The following is a 19,467-nucleotide window of genomic DNA, read 5'->3' as shown; positions in this document are numbered from 1 at the left end:
CTCCCAGTGTTAATTCCTTGATCATTGGTGCTTCGTAATAACTTAAATCAGATTTCCTGCCCGTGATCAAAACCCCCTTATGCAGTAACACGCAGGACCATTCGAAAAATGTGAGATGAGGAACTGCCCATCCTCATCCCACCCCCGGCACTTAGGAAGAATCATATACTTAGACACCCTTTTTGGCTTCTTAAATTGCCCTAAAAAACTAAAACCCATACCCCTCAAGTTTAGTAAGCCATTGCTAGTTAATTTCCAAAGGAACAACCCTAAAGACATACAACTCCTTTTGGTAAAACGGAAATCTTTAATCCACTGCACCTCCCTACCAGCGAAAGATGCAGTTGGTTGATCCTGGTAAACTCCAGTTTAATCTTATGCAGCAGGGGTGTTAGATTCAATTCTAGTAGCTGATCTAATGTTGAAGTTATCCTAACCCCCAAATAGGTTGCGTCCTCAACCACCTGCTGGTCACTAATGGCTATTCCTCCTGTGCAAACAATCTGTGTCTTACACTCATTCAAGAGGTAACCTGCCAGTGCCCCAAACTTCTTAGCTTCACTCTACATTTCCTTTAAAGCCTTTTGTGGATCTGTCGTTACCACAGTGATATTGTCTGTAATAAGCGAACACTTTATATTCAACCTGGTGCACTACCACCAGCCTTATTCCAGAGTGTTTACAATAATGATTTAAAGGGATCAATATACAGTGAGAATAAAAATTGTGATCATGTGCACCCTCGTCTTGTCCCTCTAGTGATTAAAATTCTGTCCGACTTTATTCCCAACATCTGCAGTCTTGCATTCGGGGCCGGACAGAAGGCCCCGATAGCTTTTATAAATCCGTGGCCAAAGCCGTTCCATTTCAAGACTGCCCACAAGTATCCACAAGAACCCCGGTCGAAGGCTTTCTCGGAGTCTAATAGCACTAGGCCCGGCCCATACGTGTTCTTGATGCCTTTGCTGCATCAAACCGAGTAATAACCCTACTGACCTGGACGTATAACAGTGCCCTGACCCGGATGAAGTCATGTAAACGGGGCTAAACCAAAGTATCTATATATAACCTTACCCAAAGGGTTTGCAAGAACCTTAGTGTAGGTTATAACATCACTGATATAATTAAGAAATTGACCTGTATAACCCTGGGTTTACGTGAGCCTTACCTTTCTTCCTAACTACAATAATATTTGTTGATTCCCTAAAAGTAGGAATCTCCCGCTCCCGCTGCACTTTCAGAAAGGTCAAAATCCTCTCTTGTCCAAGTTCTGATTAAAATATCTCGTAAACCTCCAGGGGTAGCTAATCTGACCCTGTAGCTTTCCCCGAGGCCAGTGACTGAACCGCCCCCATTAACTCCTCAGGAGCAAACGGAGATTCCAAAGCGGCTCAGTCTTCTGTTTTAACCCAAGCCCATTTACAGTACTCAAGAACGCAGCATAGCTAACTGGGAGCGGGAGGTATTCTTATGTATATTGTCCAGTTGCCCCTATCCGTCTTGGCTAGCCCCTTAACCGCAAGTTCAATCACTAATGGATTATGATCCGATAAGACCCTAGGATTTCGCTCAATTCCCATCTGCCCTCCAGGCGCAGCTGTGACTAGAAAATAATTGAGGTGAACTAACTTATGATGAGGGAAGGAAAAAACTGTATACCCAGGGTCAGGGGCGTTTTTTTTTATTTTTATTCCAAGCATAAATCAGCCCATTTTCTTTTATCAACCAATGGAGTGCTTTAAAAACCAGAGATTTCCGGCCTGAGTATGGATTAGGTCTCAGCGACTTCCCCATCACTCCTCAATGTATGTTGAATTCTCCACTTGCAATAAGGGATCCAAACGATCAAAAACATCAGCCTCCTCTAAGTTAGATTTGCACACAGAGCACAGAGTAAATTTCCCTCCTCCCACTTGGCACTCCGAGAACACCCATCTCCCAAGTTTGTCTGTAGAGCTCCATGTAACCGAGCAGCTAATCCTGTTAGCAAGAATAGCCACACCCTGGAATGTTAGACCCTGTTTAGTACAGCCAAGCAGCTCAAACCCCAGATCTGTCCACAGCTTCCATCCCCCACACCGCTCCCCCAAGGGATGCGAGTCTCCTGAAGGCACACAATTTCAGGCCTCCTTGCTCCGCTGTGACAAACATCTTTACCCCATATCATCACAAACCCCCACCCATACCACTCCAGGATCCCAGAAATTACACCCCCCCCTCTCCCCCCCCAGCCGCCCCAATAACCTTTCCATCCCCGGCTTCTCCCCTCCACCCAGATAAAGTATTTGGACCAGCCAGGTCCATAGATGGTGGTGCCTCCATGTCTACACCAACAAAAAAAAATAGGAAACGTGATTACCAACACACTACCTCCCAATCCTCTACAGCAAGCTTTATAGCAGAATAAACAATCCTACAATAATAACCACTGAATCCCCACTGGCTCCAGCACAGCTTGCATAGTGCCAATCAATGCCCCTTAAATTACCTAAGTTATATTGCAGCCCATGAGAATTCATTGTGACGCAACACTATTATCCTATAAACAGTTAGTCACTCAGTCTAAATCTATTTGGGACTCCGACTCTGGAGGAACTCCTTAGTCTTGATCTCAGAAGTGAATAAGAGGATCTTGTCTTGCATGATAACTTTTAATCTAGCATGGTTCATCAGAAAGACTTGAACCCCCTTGCTCTGAAAAGGTTAAATCATCTGCCTCAACTGCCATCGCCTCTCCACAGTGGCATGGCAGAAGTCCAGCCTCACAAAAAATGTACATCCATCTGCAGTGTGTTTCTGTTCCGTGCGAGCCAAGTTAAATACAGCATCTCGAAGTAGGAAGCTGCCAAAAAATACCAAATTGTCCTTGGCTTTCCCCTCTCATGCAGATGACGCTGAAGTTGTTTAATCGGATGTCTGTGCCACCTTTGAATTAACAAATCCTAGTTCCAATGAGCTAGCTCTGGAACGTCATTCTTAAATAGCCCATTTATGTATTTCAGGGCATCCGCACCTTCAGCAACACCCAGCACGCTAAGATTGTTGAACCTTAGCCTGTTCTGAAATTCTTCTAACTTCCACTGGGTGTCAACCAATCATTTCTCATGTTCTTCAGTAAAGTTCTTGTTGGCTAACGCATCATTTTCAAGGGTAACCTTCCTGTTTTCCACCTCAACCATTCTTTCGGAGAATGCTTTAGTTTAGGCACTTTCCGCATCGTGCCTTGAAGTTTTCTGTTGGTGGTCTGCGCCTCGCAGCTATCTGCTCAGGTCTTTTGTGGATGTGCCATAATTCCGTCGTATATAGCCTCCAGGGTGGCAGTGTTGGAGTGTCCCAATCCCCCTTTTCCTGACTGCATGGCCTGCTCCCCTCTAGATTAGGCCCTGCTGAGTAGTCCCACTTTAAGTCTGTACCTGCTCGAGCAGACCCTCCGAATTTGCTTTGTAGACTTACTTTCTTGGCAGTAAGACCAGGATCCTTCTTGCCCCCTTCAGTCAGTGCAGTAGCCCCTCCCTCACTTGGTCCACTTGTGACGCTCGAAGTGCTGTCTTCCAAGCCCTTTCTATGACATTCCTCAAGGGATTCCTTATCCTCCTCTGTCCAATCACACTGGCCCGAGAGAGAGAAATAATGTTCTGTTGTATCCGCTTCTGCCCTCGAGTTGTTCTCATTGCTATTGCCTTTATTTAATGCTGCATTTTGGTGCCCGTCAGTCTTACCTGATAAAGCACAACCAAATGTAGGGCTAGCTAACACCTCTAGTGTGGCTAGGGGCTCCACATTGCCCTGCAGTGCGTAGTCGCAGAGTCCTCTCTCGCTGCCCTAGTTACCCTCCAACTCCCGGGCCATCTCACCAGATAGTATTTCCCTTGCATCAGAGGCTGCTTTCAATCAGCATTCATAGTTGGCCTGCTTTTTCACCTAGTGGCTCTGGAGGGGGCAACTTGGACTGTGCCATAGAAATACCAGCTGAAGAGATACTAGTGTCCCCCTGATTACTCACTGTGTCAGTCGCTCCTCCATCAACCCCAAGGGGTGCCAGCATTGTCCAACACTGTGCCCAGCCAAGCTTTTTAAAGAAATGTGCTGCCGTCCCTGCTTAAGTGCCAGGAGGGCTCCATGCCGGCTTAGCTGCCACTCCCATCGAGCCTTTTATTAGTAGACTCTTCGCTCCGTCACGGGCAGAGCTTCCCTCACTCCGGCCCACCTCCATTGCTGTTGGCTGTACAGGGCTTAACTTCCCGTGCTGCCTTAGGGGTCATCCAGCCCACCGCTGCTACCAGAAAGATTCTGTACCATGGCCTCCTCCTGAGCACATGGGAGAGAAACCACCCAAACAGTACTTTTGCGGCATGATCGACCTTTGCAGTAGCCGCAGTACTCTGCGTATTGGGTTACCTCTGACAGCCTGACGCCGCACATCACCGGTGCATCCTTGTAGTAAGGAGTGGCATTAAGATGTTCACTGTCCTGGTCGTCGCAAGCTGGCAGGAGGGCCCAGTTGACTGTCCTCATACGGTCGCGATCTTGCTCCTCCAAGGAGGATGACTTCACCATGGAAACACTCTCATACACTTAGCGCTCAGCACAATGCCTACCCATGCTTAAGGGAATGTTAAAATCAACTCAGGATATCTTTAATGTACTTAAGGCCCGAGTAGTTATATCCGGTGTTCACAAAGTAGTAATTTGGTACGACGGGGGGGGCCTTATATCAGAGGACAACTCCCCATTAAATCCCCTGATTGGCCATACCGCCTGCAAATGCACAGGGTACTGGAGACCTCCCGCCCTCCCTAGAAAGTAAAAAGGTAAATGCAGTGGGCAAACAGGTGGCCACTTAATCTGTCACACATTAATGCCTCACCAACTCGTCCTGTCTAATCTGGAGGTAAAACAGAGCTCAGTAGCATGAGATGGGAGCCCTGATCAATACCGCCTGGATCAGTACAGGCAAAGAGCTTAAGAGCTCATACCTCAGGGACCGACGATCCCTAGCTTAATCATTAGGTGTGCTCTGGACACGACTGACACTGCCATAAGGTGTATTAACTCCAGCATTCTCCTCCACCGACATGCCTGGTCTTTTGTCCCCCTCTTTAGGCCACAAGTCCAGCAGCATCTGATCAACGTGCCCTTTGATGGGGGACATCTGCAACACCTTTTCATGCCTCAATTTGATCAGATGCTGGAGAAAATCCAGAAGGACATGGCCAAGGTAATGGAGGCTCTTTAGTCCCCATTGCCCTGTGGCTCCATTAGTCACTTACGTGGTGGCGACCTCCCATAAAGCTTCTACCTCATACCAGAGTCATTAGCAGCAGCACCAAAACCTCCCATGATTATTCCAGAGGTGCTTATGGGGGAAATGACCACAATGGAGGAGGTGATGAGGTAAAGGGAGCCGCTCTATCCAAGCAGTGACTCCCTCTCCATTTCTCCCTACCCCCGACCACATTACACTTGCTAGGGATCCCTTGCAGCAGTTCCCCATACAAAGGCAAAACACCACCTCAGACCAGTGTGTCCTGTCCATTGTAGAACAGGGCTGGTGGCTGGAACTCACTGCTCCACTCACCCCCCATCTACTCCCCCACACTCCCAGCTAACACTCCCTCTCCAAAGGAGGAGGTGGACGTGCTACTATACAAAGGCACCATAAAGATGGTTTTGCTAAAACAATGCGGTAACCAGTGTACTTTTGTATCCTAAAGAAAGACGCGGCCCTAAGGCCCATACTGGACCTCTGGCCGCTCAACAAATGCATCCTGTCAGAACACTTCAAACTTGTCACTCTCAAGGACGTCGTTCCTCTGTTGCAACAAGGCGACTTCATGACTGCTCTTGACCTGAAGGACGGCTATTTCTACACCCTGATCTACCTGACTTAGCTTCAGTTCCAGGTAAACGGTCAGCACTTTCAATTCAAGGTTCTGCCCTGTAGGGTAACTACAGCTCCCATTATCTTTACCAAAAGCCTTGCAGTGGTAGTCTCTCCTGCCAGGAGGAGGGACATGCACACATTCCAGTACTTCGACGACTGGCTGATAAAGTGTGCAGGCAGATAGCAGTTGTTGGCCCACACCCACATCACCCTAGATCATCTTCACAATCTCTTGTTCGTAGTCAACGCGGGCAAGTCCCACCTCCCACCCCTTCAGATACACTCCTCCCTAGAGGCAATTATAGACAGTCACTGGGAAGGCTTATCCCAGTTCTGAATAGGTTCAAGCTTTCCATCTTCTGCTGCTTTATTTCCAGCCAGATCATCCGCTAAGAGTCAGGATAGTAATGCGCCTCCTGATGGTGTCATGCATCGCCATTGTTCTCCACGACTGCTTATACATACGTTCACTTTAAGAGTGCTTAGCAGCAAAGTGGTCACAAGCGGATTGTCTCCTGGAGGATCTAGTGTTGATTTGGGCCAGCACTCAAAGGTCTCTGTTGTGGTTGAATAACAACCTGTTGCAGGGCAGGCTCTTCCTACACCTGGTTTCCCAAGCGGCCATCACCACGGACTTCTCTCACAGGGGTAGGGTGTGCTCATTTCGAAGATTTGACCGTTCAAGGCATGTGGACACCCCCTCAACATAACTTTCACAGCATTTATCTGGAACTACTGGCAGTCCAGCTGGCTCTCGAAGCTTTTTCTGGCTCCTCCATCACATAACAGTTCTGATCAAATCTGAGAACATGTATGGAATGTAGTTCATTTGTAAACAAGTGTACATGCATTCTTGTTCGCTTGTTCACTGCCAGAGCTGGTGCAGAACATTTGGATTTCGTTGATCCACCACAAAGTACATCTGCTAGCTAAGTTGCTTACAGGAGCAGTCAGCTACTTTGCAGATTCGCTCGGTCAACAGGATGCTGCAACAAGTCCAGTGGGAACTCCATCCCAAGGCCTGATCCCTGCACTGCTTCCAGCGTTGGGGATTCCCCAACTTGGATCTGTTCACAACTGCTGAAAATGCCAGCTGCCCAAGATTGGCCTCCAGATTTCCGCACCTACAGTCCATGAGCAATGCACTGTGGATGAACTGGTCAGGGATATTTGCCTACGTTTTCCCGCCTTCACACTTCTTCCATACGTGTTCTGGAGGCTACAGCAGATGTCCCCCTCCCATTCATCCTGGTGGTTCCCATGCGGGCTATACAACCCTGGTTCACAACCCTTCTAGAGCTGCCTGTAGTCTGGATGAATCTTCTCACTCAACACCAGGGCACACTCAGGCTCCCCGATCCCAAGCAGCTCAACTTAGTGATTTGGCTCCTGAGGTCTTAGAGTTTGGCAACCTCCGTATGCCCATTGTGTGTATGTCTATGCTCATAGGCTTTCCATCCCACTGCTCGAGCTTGGTATGTGGCAAAGTGGAAAAGGTTTGCCCACTACTGCCTACCCAAACTCTTATATCCACTCAAGCCAGCAGGACAAGACCTTGTCTGCTACCTTTTTCACTTGCAACTTTCTGGTCTTGCTTACACTTCCGTTCTGTTTGCGTATCGCTGCAGTGGCACCATATCTACAGAACAGAGAGCACTCTTTATTATTCAGAGTCCCCATCATTAAGGCCTTTATGGAGGCACTTAAGACTGTTCTAGCTCCCAGCCCCAATCTATATATACACTCAGTGTGATCTTCACTAGGCTCACGTGCCCCCCTTTTGAGCTGCTCTATAAGTGCCCTCTCCAGTTCCTCTCATAGAAGGTTGCTTTTCTAGTTGCAATTACTTCACTCAGGCATGTATGACACCCAAGCTCTCATTTATTTATTTTTTCAATAAGGTCTACGCTGACAGAGTAGTACTTGAGGCTAATCCAAAGCTTCTGCCTGGACCAGACAATTGAACTCCTTGTGCTCTACCCACACCCGAACTCGGTGGCAGTGAGAGCCGTTCACACTTTAGATGTCAAAAGGGGTTCTCCTATATTACATCTATAGGAAGAAACCATTTCCTAAAACGCAACACCTATTTGTTGCCTACACTAAAACACACGAAGGCAGTGCCATTTCAAAACCAGGGATAGCTCAGTAGCTAGTCAAGTACATTCAGACCTGCTATTCCTAAATCAAAAGACCTGACCCTGCTGCTCCTAGGCCACATTTTGCACCCAAGAAAGTGGCCTCCGTGGTCTTTTTGGGGCTACATCCCTATAGCTGACATCTGTAAAGCTGCTAACTGATCCACTTTACACTCGTTTACCAAACACTACTGTGTGGATGTACTAGCATGTCAACAGGCTCAAGTGAGCCTGGCTGTACCACGTACACTATTTCAATCCTCTGCAAAATCTCTGCCTAGCCACTGCTTAGGGGTGAACTGCTTCACAGTGTATTCAGAGCATGTGTATCTATAGATCACATGCTGTGAACTGAAAATTTTACCTACCCTGTTTAGATTGGTTTGTGGCATGTAGTTCTGTAGATTCACATATGACCACCCTCCTCCCCTGAAGCCATCGGCTGTTGTAGATGCTTTACTTTTTATTCAACATTCACCCGCATGGTCATCTTCTGTTACTTCTCTGTTCCTTCTCCATCCATCCTCACCCACTGGGCAGGAAGACAATCTAACAATGGGGCTGATAACCATGCACATTGCCGGTTGTAGGAGGAGTCACTATACCTCGTGACTCAAAAGACTTCGAAGAAGGGCAAGTTTGACATGTTTGAGCTCCACTGTAGATGGCAGGAGTATGCAGAGCATGTGAATCTACAGCACTACATGCCACAAACAGATGCTTAAAAGTCAATTAAAACATTTCATTCAGATTGATACTTGAACTGCAGCTTTCTCGCTGCCCTCCCTCCTCTCCATTCTGTGGAGTGCACATTTGCACTGCGTAATTAGGTCCCAAATTAGGTTTCGAAACACTGTCACCTACAGTGATCCATGTCCGTAGAATGAGAGCCTAAAACTGACGCCAGCACACACAGGCGGGGCCTGTATGTGGCTTTGCTCTGTTACTTCGGAGGTGGTATGAAATTGCAGCAGAGCCTTGTAGCGCCACCTGTTGAAGCTCGGGAGTCGTTTCTGGGAGAATTTTCTAGATCCAGTCTGGCACCTGGGATATTCTAAAGGTGAGGAATCTGTGGTTAGATAGAGTATTCACAAGAAATAGCGTTACTGAAGGTAACTTGCTATTTTCCTTTTAAAAAATTACAAATGATGGTTATAAAAGGTTTTGCCATAAATGTTGTTTAAGAGCACTTGTATTTATAGAAGGGTCTGGTTTATTTGACGAAAGTGAAATTACACAACATTTATGAAACTGTTGAACTTGCTTTGGTTGAAACTTTCAAACACTTGTTCTAATTTGTCTTGCAGCTTAGTGAAAGAGCACGTGAGCGAAAGGTGCCTGTCACTCGGATTGGAAGACTAGCTAATTTTGGAGGTAACGTTCTATGCATGTCTCATTTATTTCTTTAAATATTCGTTAACAATTTGTGTTTGTTAACAAAGACCAGTTGTGTTCCCTAGGTATGAAGAGACACTTGGCACACAACTCATGCTTTTAAGGACATTTTTCGCTTTTTGAGATGCAATTTGTCTTCCTTTTTTTACTGGTTATAGAACTATTGGGACTTCCTTAGTGTGATGGATATAAGTTGTCTATATGGTTTAAACAGGACAGGCTGCGACTTAAATAGCGCATGCCTACTGCCACAATGGTCCATTTCTGTAAGTTATCAGCCCCTTGGTCAACCTTAGTTTAACTGCTGTGCTTTACTGTGTCGTATAGTATGAAATCTGTTTTCCCTGTAGTTTTGCTATCTGAATGCGAGCGGAGTCTGTAATCGTGCCTGATTTTTAATTTTTGGTCTATACCGCTATGTCCTTGTGACTAAGACATTGAAAATACTCGCTCTTAAGCCTTCCTCTGGCTTATTAACATAGTTGTTGCTCCAATAATTGCATTGGCCAGTCTAAGCATTTGATCATAGTTTCATCTGCCAATCATGAGGCCCTCTTAAGGCGGCCACTCACTGCTTTCCATCTGGTCATCATTACGAAGAGCTAATGTTGCTAATGGCCTAACCAGTTTGGGCCCATTGGGAGCAGGAAGGGTTGATGTCTGAAACTATGACTGAATCACCTATCTGCAAAATATAATAATAGTTCCCAGTTACTGTGATAACTTTGCAGAACATCTTGAAGAAATGTGCTCCTATCACACAATCTGCTATTTGCTTAACATACTACTACACCCCCATGCCGAAAACCAGTGCTGCTACGTGGGCATAGACCATGCCTGATAAATATCAGGTCTGCCACCGAGCAAGCTCATTACATACATAACTTTCTTGCAGACAGCAACCTAGACCAAAACATATTACATTTTTATAAGCATTATATAAATCTAACTTGGTAGATCATTCATTTGGCAAGCACAGGTATGAATCAGCTTACTAGTTATGGCCTGAGGAAACACGCATATTATGACCCATGCTTCTCTCTCAGCTTGCCCGTAGATAAAGTGTGTTAGGCATGCGACAATGTCAAACTGTTGGCCATATTTATTATGAATTCTGGCAACCTTTTGCCACAAGCACATGTACATGAAAAATCTTCATTGTTATTTTTAAAGATTGCTTGAAAGTCAATTTTAGTGCAGAATAAATCAAACAAAATGATTTGCTGAAATCAATGGTAACAATAGTATTAGAAGAAAATCTAAATGGTCAACAAATTGTATTCAGTGCATTTTTAATAATCCCAGTATGCCTGGGATCTAAAGCATCAAAAGTATTGCCATAATGAGGGTCTGTATTTCAACAGAAACAATTCACATTCATACCTCTACTACATTTTATTTTAAAAATATTTTGTATTTTGATTTTCAAACATTTCAAAACATTGTCCCATAATAGTACATTTTAATTTGCAAAGTGTGTAGTTATCTTTGTGTGTACAGGTGATGTGATTAGCATAGGAGAAATCAGTTAATCTTTTGCCATTGGAATACAAAGCATGAATAACGTCCCTCTAACAAATCCCCTCCCCCCAATGAGAGTCCGTTTCTGTTTGTGCGTGAATCAACCAGTCTTCAGGGCAGCCGTTATTCCCGTAGTAGATGTGGGGATGGGAATAGCACTTACATCTGGTGCAGTATGTTGGGGGAAGGTAGTATGTAAGTGAATGGCTTGACCATTGCAGCCTGTTACTTGCGGGCTGCAAGATATCCTGAGTGTGGGTCCTGCACAGGCGTATGTCCCTGTCAAATCTAGGTAGATGGGACTTTCTCCCGATGGAGTGCTCAGACTACTCTGAGAATGTTAGCACTCGCCTTGTCTAGGGGTGCATGGTGTCATCCCTATCCGCTTTCACTAATCCCTGCATAATGGTTTCCTAGCGATCTGAGTTTGTTTTTATTTTTGTTTTGTTTTTTACGCCATCCTCTGTTCTTCCTGCGCTAGTGCCCTATATTCTAAATTTGACCAATGCCCCATGTATTTCTTACGTTGTTCCACCCAGTGGGTCTAAGCGACTTCCATCTCATGGTAATTGCTCTTTTTGCCAAGAGTGATGAAAGATTTTTGGCTGCTTTCAGCCTTGAATAAATGCCTAGTAAGTAGCCATCTACGGAGTGGCGGTTCTCTCGACCTATTACCCGGTGTTATCTCTCCTAGAACTGCTGTCGAGAAGCCATGAATTTGTGGTAAAGTCCACAGCATATGCTGAAAGTCCGCCTGTTCTGTATGGCACCAGGGACAGCAGGCAGAAGAGGTCGTACATGTACTTCATTTAGGTTTGTAGGCCTGTGTACAAGACACATGAGTTATGTCTGTGTGAAGAAATGTTCTGGCACAAAAAGCCTAGTTGGCCTTGGGAGCTGTGCTGTTCTGGTTAATGGAGTGTTATTGAAGTCCCAAACTCTTTGATGGAGAGGACTCTGAACAGCCATCCTATACCCTTTGAGCCATGTATTTTGAGAAAAATAAACCTTGTGATAGACATAACTTGAGAATTCTCTCATAGACTCACGAAAATCTAAAGCTATTCTGCTTTCTCCTAATCACCAACTATTCAAATGAATATATGAATGAAAGCACACTATCAAATCATGCAATTAATATAATGCACTTTGTTGTACAATAATATAAATACAGCTATCACCTATTGCAAATTAATATAACGTAATACACCGAGCAAATAACCTAATATGATTGGGGGAGGGGGGAGAGGGTAGCTTAAATGACATGTAAGTCAGAATGACCCTCCTGAATGATAGTAAGCTATTCCAATTTAACCATCCTAGTTTACTATGCACATTGATATATGATGATCAAGCTAGGCAACAGCCTTATCTTTAATTCATGTAGGAAGGTGCAAATATTGGGGGGGAAAAGCCGGAAGAATAGGATCCTGCTATGACAGCAGCAACTGCTAAACCTAGTTCTCTTTTAAACTGAGGTGCTGGAACTTCCAAATCCAAAGTATCAAATGTTGATTCGAGGTCAGTGGTGATGATGAGAAGCATGTGAACATGAAAGAAACTGGAACTGATGTAGAACTTCAATTAAAAGTTGCAAAAAGCAATGGATGGAATGCTTTCATTAATAACGGCCACTGGTAATTTTGTGGGGCCTCTTCAGAGTCCATCGTTATTATGCACATTGTGCCACCTCAGTTTGTACTCCGCTAAATGCAAATCAGTCTTGACTCTGTTCCAGTGGGAACAGCCCAGCCTACGAAGCCAGGTCCTCCCCGAACCAGAACACAAGCAACCCAGTCTCTGTTGCACCCTAGTTATGGCCTCATCAGTCTGATACATCTTGGTTCCATGAAAATGTGCACTCAATCTGGGCATACCTGCCCTACTTGGGGTGAGATACTAAGGTATACAAAAAGTAATGGATGGAATGCTTGAATTAAACTCAGCCACTGGCAATTATTCTGTGTTGTATTCCAGTCCATCGTTATTTTGCACACCATGCCACCTCAGTTTGGACCCAATTGTATGCAAATCAGCTTTGTCCCTGTTCCAATGGAAACAGTCCAGCCCGAACTGCCAAACCAGGTCCTCCCTGAACCGGAACACAAGCAACTCGGGACTGAATTTGCCCTAGTTAGGTCTCATCAGCCAGGTATAACTTGGTCCCAGAGATTCATTGTGCACCGGTATGCCCAGACATGGGTCTGGGCATACCTGTCCCTCTTAATGTGACATACTAAAGTAAGTGGGATGGGGTATGCCCTGACGTGGGTCCCCTGCACACTGCCACTGAGCTACAAATGACTGATAAGCCCATAACCAGAGCAAAACTGGTCATTGGTTGCTTGTGTTCCATTTCAGGGAGGACCTGGATTGTCAGTTCGGGCTGGACTGTTACCATTGGAACAGGGTCAAAACTGATTTGCATATAGCTTAGTCCAAACTGAGGTGCTACGGTGTGAAAAATAACGATGGACTGGGATGCAGCCCGAGTAATTTTTCAGTGGCTGAGATTAACTCAGCCACTTTAGTTGTTCTTCAATTGGCATCTCCATTGGCTCAAAATGTTTGAAGCTTGCAATCTAAGGTGCAGCAGGTAATGAAAGCATCCGATTTGCTGCAGGTGTATAAGTCTTCATTGATGATGCAACAGGAAGTGGAGAGCCGTAAACATCAAATATTATGGTGATATCAGCAGCATACCCTAAGTTGCTGGCACGTGAGACAAAAACAAAGTTCCACCATAGGAAGCAGATGTGATGGTGGGCAGCTGAATAATCAGCAGGTGGGTTTGCTCCAGACAGTTTGCAGTAAACGCAGCCAAATGTTCTTTCTAACAGGATGTTTAGCACCATCGTATAAAAAGAACAAGTGCACTGGAAGAGAGGTCTTTACTTGGAGGTATTTGTAAAGCACATTATTTCTCTTCTTTGCATTCTCAAAGTCATTTAAAGATACCTTTCGAAGAACTGAACAAGAGTTCTGTTGTGCAGATAGATTTTTAATTGCTTTCTGAACTTTAACAAATTCACCTTTGCTCATATTCGTAGGGGCTACTAATTCCTTAATTTTGGTTCTAGAGTGCCAAAGGCTCACCCTCCCCAATATTTAGATTTGAGCTTGCAAACCGTGAACTGACACTTGATTTCTGATCTTAGAGATTGGGGAGTTTTGTATTTGATTATTTTGTAAGAATTGAACGTGGGGCCGGTTTCATTATTTCATTTGTATAAAGTGCATGCTCCCTTGAGTTGTACCCCCTTTTGGGCTGGAAGCTATTGTAACTGCTGCATATATGGTCACTTTACTTTTAAGTTAAAACTAATTAGTTACTGCAATTTTGATGTACCTCAAATGTCTGATATAAATCCTATTCTTTTGTGTCCAATCCAAAGTGTCAGTCTAAAGGATAGGCTAATCGTTTGAAAAAACAGGTGTCATCAGCATAAAAATATATCTTAATACCAAACGTTAGTAATATGTGTACTAAAGGGCACAAATACAAATTAAACAGTAAGGGGAAAGAAATTATTCTTGTAGCATTTCTCTCCATGCTTTGGTTTTTTGTGAGGTAACTTATTGCATTACCACCTAAAAAGATCTTCCATGTAGAAAGGAAGTAATCAAAATCAAGTAATCAAATTTAAGACTGTCCCACCTATACACAAGCCTTTTGGACTACGTAAAAGAATAAAGTGGACTATGGAGTTGGAGGCAGTGGAGAGGTCTAAAAGGATCTGCATCCCCTCCACGCATTTGTCTACCAATTTGTAAATCGCTGATACCACAATTATTTCTGTACTCGTTCTGGTCTGAAGCCCTCTTGTGCTTGCAGATTGTCATTAGGTGCTTCAGGAGGAATAGCAATTGATATTAATTTTTCCATAATTGTTGATTGAGGAGTTTAAACTCCAGCTATTCAAAGATTATGAAATCCCACACATCAGTGCTCCTCTAAGTTTAGAAGTAGCTTCACTCCCAAGTATGAAGCCATTGCATGACAGCAGTGCTGCTCAGATAAATCCAGCAAATACACGTCTGAGCAGAATGATTAAGAAGACCATCCCTGTGAAAAAGAGACTGTTGTAAATCTGTCAAACCAGTGCAAAAATAGTGAGCCCATATTTGAAGACATTTAATAGTCCAGCACCTGCATTCATAAACCGTTGCAATGCCGGCAGTGTTCAAGGCATGAATGACAGCACCAAACAGTGACAAGAGTCCAGATGCATCGAATGGGCACCAAAATGTCTCGGGTTGAGTATTTAAAAGGCCTATCCATTTCTGTTACAGACTGTGCTGAAGATCAAATGCCTGCAATGCAGAAGTTCAAACAACTTCCCTATATTAATATTGCTAGAGCCTTATTCACTTTATCAAAGTGTGTAGGATTTAGAATTAATCCTGAGAAAACTGGAATATCAGACACCTTTTCTGGAGCAGGATAGAATGTTACATCACAACATGTGACAGAACATTTTACAGTAAACTGACATATGTAGCCTTGAACCAGCTCCCAACATGAGGCATTCATTCTCAAAGCAGAACCACCATTGTTGAGAAGCGCATAGTAAGAAGGAATAACCGCAATGCAGCAAGAAATTTACAAGCGAAGCAATGCTGCACTTTGATGGTCTCATACTAGTGTGGAAATGGGTTACTGCATGAAGAGTAAAGGGTAGAACCATCATTCCTTAATTGATGAAATTGAAACCGAAATTCCAAGTGATTTAGGAGGGTTTTCATTATGTGCTTTTTTTTTTTTTTTTTTTTTTTTTTTTTTTTTTTTTTTTTGTTCCAGCGTCATTGCACATGCGCGGTCTGCAAGACCTGTTGGGATCACTTGTACTGAGTGTAATCCCGCCTGCTGCTTGCAATTGGTTCGCTCTTCCGTCTCTTGCATTTCCTGGCCCCTTACTCGTTAGACCTCTGATGGATAATTTCCGGTTTTACAGCGCGGAGCACTGGTAAATTACAGATTCTTTACACACAAGTGTTGTGTGTTCTTTGGGGACTACTTGTTTTTTATAGCACGGGCACATTTGGTGTTGTGAGTCTCTTATTTTGCTCCGTAGTTCTTCCTCCATGTGGAACAAAAGCGCATGACTTATACAAGTTCGGCGACTCTTAAGTTAACAGAAGCAGCCACCATGGTGGCAGAGCAAGCACAGAGAAATGAAGCAGGGCCGTAGGATAGGCATGGGATGGGGAAAACTGCATGAGGTTCAAAAGCATGGTTTTGCATTTTATATTGAAGAAATATAATGAGAGCAAGGATTGGATCAGGACCTCAGCTTTAAAGTTGAGGCCAGGAAGGTTGTTGCCTCTTGTTATGGCATCCTTAGGATTCTTCGCAAAGTGCTCCCTCTTCTTCCCTTCCAGGCTAAAAATCTGATGATCCAGGCACTTATCCTATCTAGGATGGATTATGGCAATACCCTGAACCTAGGCGCGCCGATCTCTGCAATTGCGAAACTGCAGATTGTGCAAAATTACACAGCAAGGATGCTTATGGGGATGCCGAATCGACACTCTGCAAGGCCCACTTTGCATTCCCTCCACTGGCACCCTATTCAGGAGAGAGCCAATGTCAAGGCTCTGAGTATCACCCATAAGTTGCTGGAAGGGACTGGCCCACCAATAAATAACCTAATCATCTGGCCTTCCGAAAACAGTTAGAGACGTGGCTCTTCCCCTAGGTGTTTGCTTCTGCCCCAGTTACCTGCTTCAGCGCTGGGATGCCTCCAGGTAGCCATGCGCCATAGAAGTGCTGTTTCATTCATTCAGTCATTCATTGTGATAGAAGCCTGAAAACGGTGAATGCCGTGAGGTCATCTCGTGCCATCTGTTCCACTGCGTCCACCGCTCAGCACTAATAAAGTTAGTTCTCCCATAGGCATGACGTCTCAGCCTTTAACTGTCTTCTAATGCCACTACCCTCTGGTACTTCACTGGCTATCTCTCCCCTCGTCATTCTGTCCCTCCTTTCACAAGAGGCTCAGCCATTCCCTCTTTTCATCCCAGCCTTTTAGTCTGTCCATCTCATCCATTCGGTCTCTCTATACGGCTCTCCCACCAGTACTTCATAGCAGTCTCTTCGCTCTACTTGACACACTGTTCCTCCTTTAGGCTCGCTCTTTTTATTTCCCATCAACTCGTTCCCCAGCTCCGCAAACACGTACCAATAGCACAATTAAAATATTACTCTGCAAATAAAAAAGCACAAGTAAAAAATATTGTCATTCTCAGCCAGACCGCAAAGAAGTTAATAGCATGTAGCCGTAGAATTGAAATGTTTTGCAGCGTGAATCTTTCTGGATTCACTATGCTGTGCATTATTCCGCGGTCTGGTGGTTGGGTCCGGAATCGTAGTCTTTGTTTTGTCTTTTTTTTTTTTTTGTAGCCCAGGTGAGCGTCGACGTCCCACCATTTGGTGTACTTCTCGTGACGTCGGCATGCTTCCTGCGGAAGTCCCACCTTTGGGCGCCATCTTCAGATTCTTTTTTTCCGCCGTTGGGTCTGGATCGTCACCGAGAAGCTCCAGAGTTTTTTTAACGAAGAAAGAAGAAGAGCACGAGTTTCATCGGAGGAAAATTAAAGGAGACTACAGACAGAAAGAACATCGAGCCGGGACGACGAAGAAGGAGGAGAACCTCTATCTTTGACGTCCAACGGAGAATGCGCACTCAGGGACACTTAGCGCAGGAATGGACAAAACACCTTTTAAATTCTGCCGTAACTGCCACCACAAGTACGCGCAGAAGGACCAACATCCGGTCTGCCTGCCAGTCGACCAGGAGAGCAAAGACTGCAATGCCTGCTCCGCCTTCGCACTGAAGACACTCTGGGTGGGAGAGAGGCAGAGGAGAGTCAACTACAACATGGAAGGCAAGGGTAAGGCACCGTCTCTGTATGACCTGGGCCTCTCCACCGACGATGAAGACAACGTCGCCGAGGGACCTGATGACTTCACGGTCGCAGAGACCGATAAGAAGACGTCTGACAAGGTAGGAGAGACGTCGAGCACAAAAACCCTGAAAGGGCCCCGAAAACCAGAGACTGACTCTCGAAAAACAGAGTCTACGTCCTCGAAAGGAGTACCGGCGCCGAAAATTTCGACGACCGCGAGTGGATCCAAGGACGAAAGGCCCAGCGGATCCTTCGAGAAGGACTCCCAGGTGCTGAAGGCTGACGAAAAAGGCCCACGAGGTTGGTAGTTCGACGACGGACAAGGTCGCGTCGATGCAAGCTCCGTGGAAAAGGCCAGCGCCTCCGCCGAACATGCCTCCGAAATGGAGAAGAAAAAGAGAAGGCTCGAGGCGGAGATGGAGAGCATCCTTCAAAGGAAGAAGGAGTTTGATGAAAAGATGAATAAATTTACAATCCCCGACGAAACCAACAACGGTTATCTAGGTCGAAGGCCAGGACGAGTTCAACGCCAAAGAGCAGTCGAAAACTCCCGAAGAAGAGGAAGATGACCTCTACTATGAGGGAGAAGAAGAAGAAGAGGAGGAGCAGCAATCGAACTACGGCTCGGCGCGGTCGACGACGCAAGACCTGGAATGGCGGGACCTCGACGCCGAAAATCCAGAAGAGCCCGTGGAGACTTAACCCTTCGAGGCCTTCCCCGCCAGATGATATTGGGGCTTACAACATGGTCGTAAAGAGCGCGGCTGCAGCTTTTGGCGTGAAACTAGAGGAGGAAAACCCGAAAGCGGACTTTTTACTCAAGACACTGCTCCCCATCCAAACTAGGAGCCAGTTCCTCCCCATGCTTCAGAGTGTCATGAACCAGGGGAAGGAAGCGTTCAAGGACCCTGCAACATGCAGAGCCATCACACCCAGAACAGAGAAAAAATATAAGCATTCCTCTCAGGACCCTCCATACATCAAGGGATCTGTCACAGCAGACTCCATTATCGCATCTACAGCCAGAAAGAGGGCCAATGTTCCGGCAACCTCTGGGCCACCTCCTGACAAGGAGAGCAGAAGGATGGACCTCACTGGCAGGAAAATGGAGAGAAACGCGGCAATGCACTGGCGCATGGCGAACTCCAATGCACTACTGAACAGGCACCAGTACCAACATTGGGACAAAATAGGGGACCTAATCAAGCATCTCCCCGAGCAATACCAACAAAGAGCTTCGCATCTAGTGGAAGAGGGGAAGAATATAGCAAATTCATGCCTTTAAAACAGCGTTGGACAGGGCAGAGACATCAAGCAGACTGATGGCAATAGGAATCACTGAAAGGAGACGGGCCTGGCTCAGAATTTCAGGATTCAAGCAAGAGGTACAGAACAACATCCTGAACACCCCTTTCAACGGAGAAACGCTGTTCGGGGGCACCAGTCGATGAGACTCACCCAACTCAAAAAAGAGAATGAGACGGCGAGGTCCATGGGGGCCCTGCAATTCAGAGGGATGAGAAGAGGTACCCCGACACGGAGACCTTGCGGAAGGGGAGGAAACCAGCCTGGAACGTCACATCAAACATTCCAGCAAGGCGAGGGTCACGGGCAACAGGG

At 45.5% G+C, this 19,467-nt stretch overlaps 1 protein-coding gene across 3 annotated transcripts in view; it reads left to right on the top strand.

The window, feature by feature from the left end:
* The window catches only part of COQ8A (coenzyme Q8A), a 330,849-nt gene that overhangs the window by 114,776 nt on the left and 196,606 nt on the right, over positions 1-19,467 (top strand). For all 3 annotated transcript variants that reach the window (XM_085613033.1, XM_085613034.1, XM_085613035.1), the window contains one exon: positions 9,330-9,396. In XM_085613033.1, coding sequence (XP_085469159.1) covers positions 9,330-9,396 — 67 coding nt within the window. The remainder of the gene's footprint in view (positions 1-9,329; positions 9,397-19,467) is intronic.

The sequence above is a fragment of the Triturus cristatus genome, chromosome 6, assembly GCF_964204655.1.
Source record: "Triturus cristatus chromosome 6, aTriCri1.1, whole genome shotgun sequence".
Taxonomy (NCBI): Eukaryota; Metazoa; Chordata; class Amphibia; order Caudata; family Salamandridae; genus Triturus; species Triturus cristatus.
Note: the sequence above shows the minus strand (reverse complement) of the source record. Positions and strands in the feature narration are given on the sequence as shown.